General features: G+C 37.2%; 1 protein-coding gene across 1 annotated transcript in view; it reads left to right on the top strand.

Moving 5' to 3' along the window:
• The window catches only part of LOC107678759 (actin, alpha skeletal muscle), a 9,342-nt gene extending 6,836 nt beyond the window's left edge, over nucleotides 1–2,506 (top strand). The window contains exons 6-9 of the mRNA XM_016474144.1: nucleotides 553–714; nucleotides 793–984; nucleotides 1,058–1,239; nucleotides 2,262–2,506. Coding sequence (XP_016329630.1) covers nucleotides 553–714; nucleotides 793–984; nucleotides 1,058–1,239; nucleotides 2,262–2,405 — 680 coding nt within the window. The 3' untranslated portion in view covers nucleotides 2,406–2,506. The remainder of the gene's footprint in view (nucleotides 1–552; nucleotides 715–792; nucleotides 985–1,057; nucleotides 1,240–2,261) is intronic.
• Nucleotides 2,507–3,051: the final 545 nt, after the last annotated feature.

Below are 3,051 nucleotides of genomic sequence, written 5' to 3'. Positions count from 1 at the left end.
TATGTTTTTTTAATGTATATATATATATATATATATATATATGACTATATAGTTTTTATTCATTTGTATTTCAGATTTAGTTATTTTATTACTTCAAGATGAAAATGGTAAATGTTGCCTTGGCAACTAGATAAAATAAGTTATATATATATATATATATGTGTGTGTGTGTGTGTATTACATCAATTACATGTTTTAGTTTTTTTATGGTTTTAGTTTTAGTTAACAATAATAACCCAGATTCCCAGTATGATCTTTTAGTGATGTTTCCAAATTATGAAAGAAATTCCGACTGGAATCGTGTAAAAATGTCTTATAGCATTTCCTTTAGGGTTTGTTTGTTTGTTTGTTTATTAATGAACGACTATGGCTGTATATCTATCACTAGAGCTCTACTAGGCTATTTATTAAAGATTGCATTTCCTTTAGGGTTTATATGTTTTGACTAGGCCTGTATATTTATCACTAGCGCGTCGATAACTGTAATGCTGTGTGTCAGATGAGCGGAACAGGTGTGAACGACACGTCGGTGATTCACGGTGTCCTCCGCAGGTATCGTGCTGGACGCCGGTGACGGTGTGACCCACAACGTCCCCGTCTATGAGGGTTACGCTCTGCCCCACGCCATCATGCGTCTGGATCTGGCCGGTCGCGATCTGACTGACTACCTCATGAAGATCCTGACCGAGAGAGGCTACTCTTTCGTGACAACCGGTGAGTGGCGGTATAGTCTGCACGGGAGAACAGGTGCGAAATAGCAGGAGTTAACGCGCGACCCTTGCCTCTCCTCAGCTGAGCGCGAGATCGTGCGCGACATCAAGGAGAAGCTCTGCTATGTGGCTCTGGACTTCGAGAACGAGATGGCCACCGCCGCCTCCTCCTCCTCCCTGGAGAAGAGCTACGAGCTGCCCGACGGTCAGGTGATCACCATCGGTAACGAGCGCTTCCGCTGCCCCGAGACCCTCTTCCAGCCTTCCTTCATCGGTGAGTCTCGCTCGGATGGTCTTTCATTGACATGTACTGATCAGTGTTGTTGACTGAACGCCTCACCTCTCAGGTATGGAGTCCGCTGGTATCCACGAGACCGCCTACAACAGCATCATGAAGTGCGACATCGACATCCGTAAGGATCTGTACGCCAACAACGTCTTGTCCGGTGGTACCACCATGTACCCTGGTATTGCTGACCGCATGCAGAAGGAGATCACTGCTCTGGCCCCCAGCACCATGAAGATCAAGGTGAGATGCAGCAACTATAGCGACAGTAGAAGGGCATGGGCTCGATTCCCATGGATCAAACGCATGAATGCATGTTAAGTACATTTGGATAAAAGTGTCTGTCAAATGCATTTAGTTTTAATTCAATGTAGTATATTTAAATTGCACATGTGTATAGCCAGAGTAGTATTAAATAGGTTTAAGAACTATCAAAAACAATCAACATCTTGGCATCTTATTAGTTAATGCATTAACTAAAAAAACAGCAATACATTTGTGACAGCATTTATTCACATCTGTTAACTGTACTCGAATACTAAAAATACAACTAGTTTTTAGTTCATGTCAAAAGTTGCAACTTTTGATTCTAAAAATGTGAGCCTGCAGCACAAAAGCAGTCTTAAGTCGCATTTGGAGCAATTGCCAAAAAAAACATTGTATGGGTCAAAATGATTAATTTTTCTTTTATGCCAAAAATCATTAGGATATTAAGTAAAGATCATGTTCCATGAAGATATTTTGTAAATGCCCTACTGTAAATATATCAAAACTTAATTTTTGATTAGTAATATGCATTGCTAAGAACTTCATTTGAACAACTTTAAAGATGATTTTCTCAATATTTAGATTTTTTTGCACCCTCAGATTCCAGATTTTTAAATATTGTCCTATCCTAACAAACCATCAATGGAAAGCTTATTTATTCAGCTTTCAGGTGATGCATACATCTCAATTTCACTTAAGACAAAATGTACACTAAAAATATTTGGTGTAGAAATAGCCTTTACTCAGAAATTGCAAGTCAGTTTTTGAGAATTAATCATTTCAGTGGCATGTGACAATTTGAATTAAGCACAAAGTAGGCTGAAATAGTATTTTCTTCTAAAACATACTTCAACAATCATATTTTTGTAGTGTATTCATAAATATATCTATAAATGTGAATTTTTTTTTAGAAGAATTGTCATTGTTAGTTCATGTTAACTAATGGAACCTTGTTGTAAAGTGTCCCCAAACTAAACATGTCTCTGGTCTCTCTGTAGATCATTGCTCCTCCTGAGCGTAAGTACTCCGTCTGGATCGGCGGCTCCATCCTGGCTTCTCTGTCCACCTTCCAGCAGATGTGGATCACCAAGCAGGAGTACGATGAGGCCGGTCCTTCCATTGTCCACAGGAAGTGCTTCTAAACCAATAACAGTGTCTCAGTCTCAGCCGTACATTTGTACCGCCTCTTTTACTGTATATACATGTAATGTTGTAATAAAAACAGATAACTGATAACAGAGAACAGTGTATTGAGTGATCACTCGCATGACTGCATCAACCCAAAATGCATAAAATAAAATAAAATATTAAATAAAATAAAGTGGCAATGCCATGGTACAGTGTTGGTAAAAGCATACATGATATATAGTATGGTACTGAATCATTACATACACCACTGCATTCACAAGGTACTCAAAGGTTCTTCGGTGAATATCATGATGCTACCACAGAATAATTCCTAAACTAAAAAAATATAGATATTGCATTGCATGACATTAAATAGGTATGGAAGCCTATTTCTGCCACAAAAAAAAGATAGTTTTTTTTTTTTGCAGTTCTGAGTATATATATGTAATAAATAAAAATTACAACATATAAACTAGCAATTCTGAGTCTGAATTTTTATTTTATTTATTCTGTGATGGAAACTATAACATATAAACTCAGAATTCTGAGGAAAAAAACACGCAAGAATTGCAAGAAAATAATACGATAATTGTACGCTTCCTTGCAATGCATTATATATATATATATATATATATTTTTTTTTTTTATTTTTATATATTT

The sequence above is a fragment of the Sinocyclocheilus anshuiensis genome, unplaced genomic scaffold, assembly GCF_001515605.1.
Source record: "Sinocyclocheilus anshuiensis isolate Anshui unplaced genomic scaffold, SAMN03320099.WGS_v1.1 scaffold208, whole genome shotgun sequence".
Lineage (NCBI taxonomy): Eukaryota > Metazoa > Chordata > Actinopteri > Cypriniformes > Cyprinidae > Sinocyclocheilus > Sinocyclocheilus anshuiensis.
The sequence above is the reverse complement of the archived record's forward strand: the minus strand, read 5'-3'. Positions and strand labels throughout refer to the sequence as shown.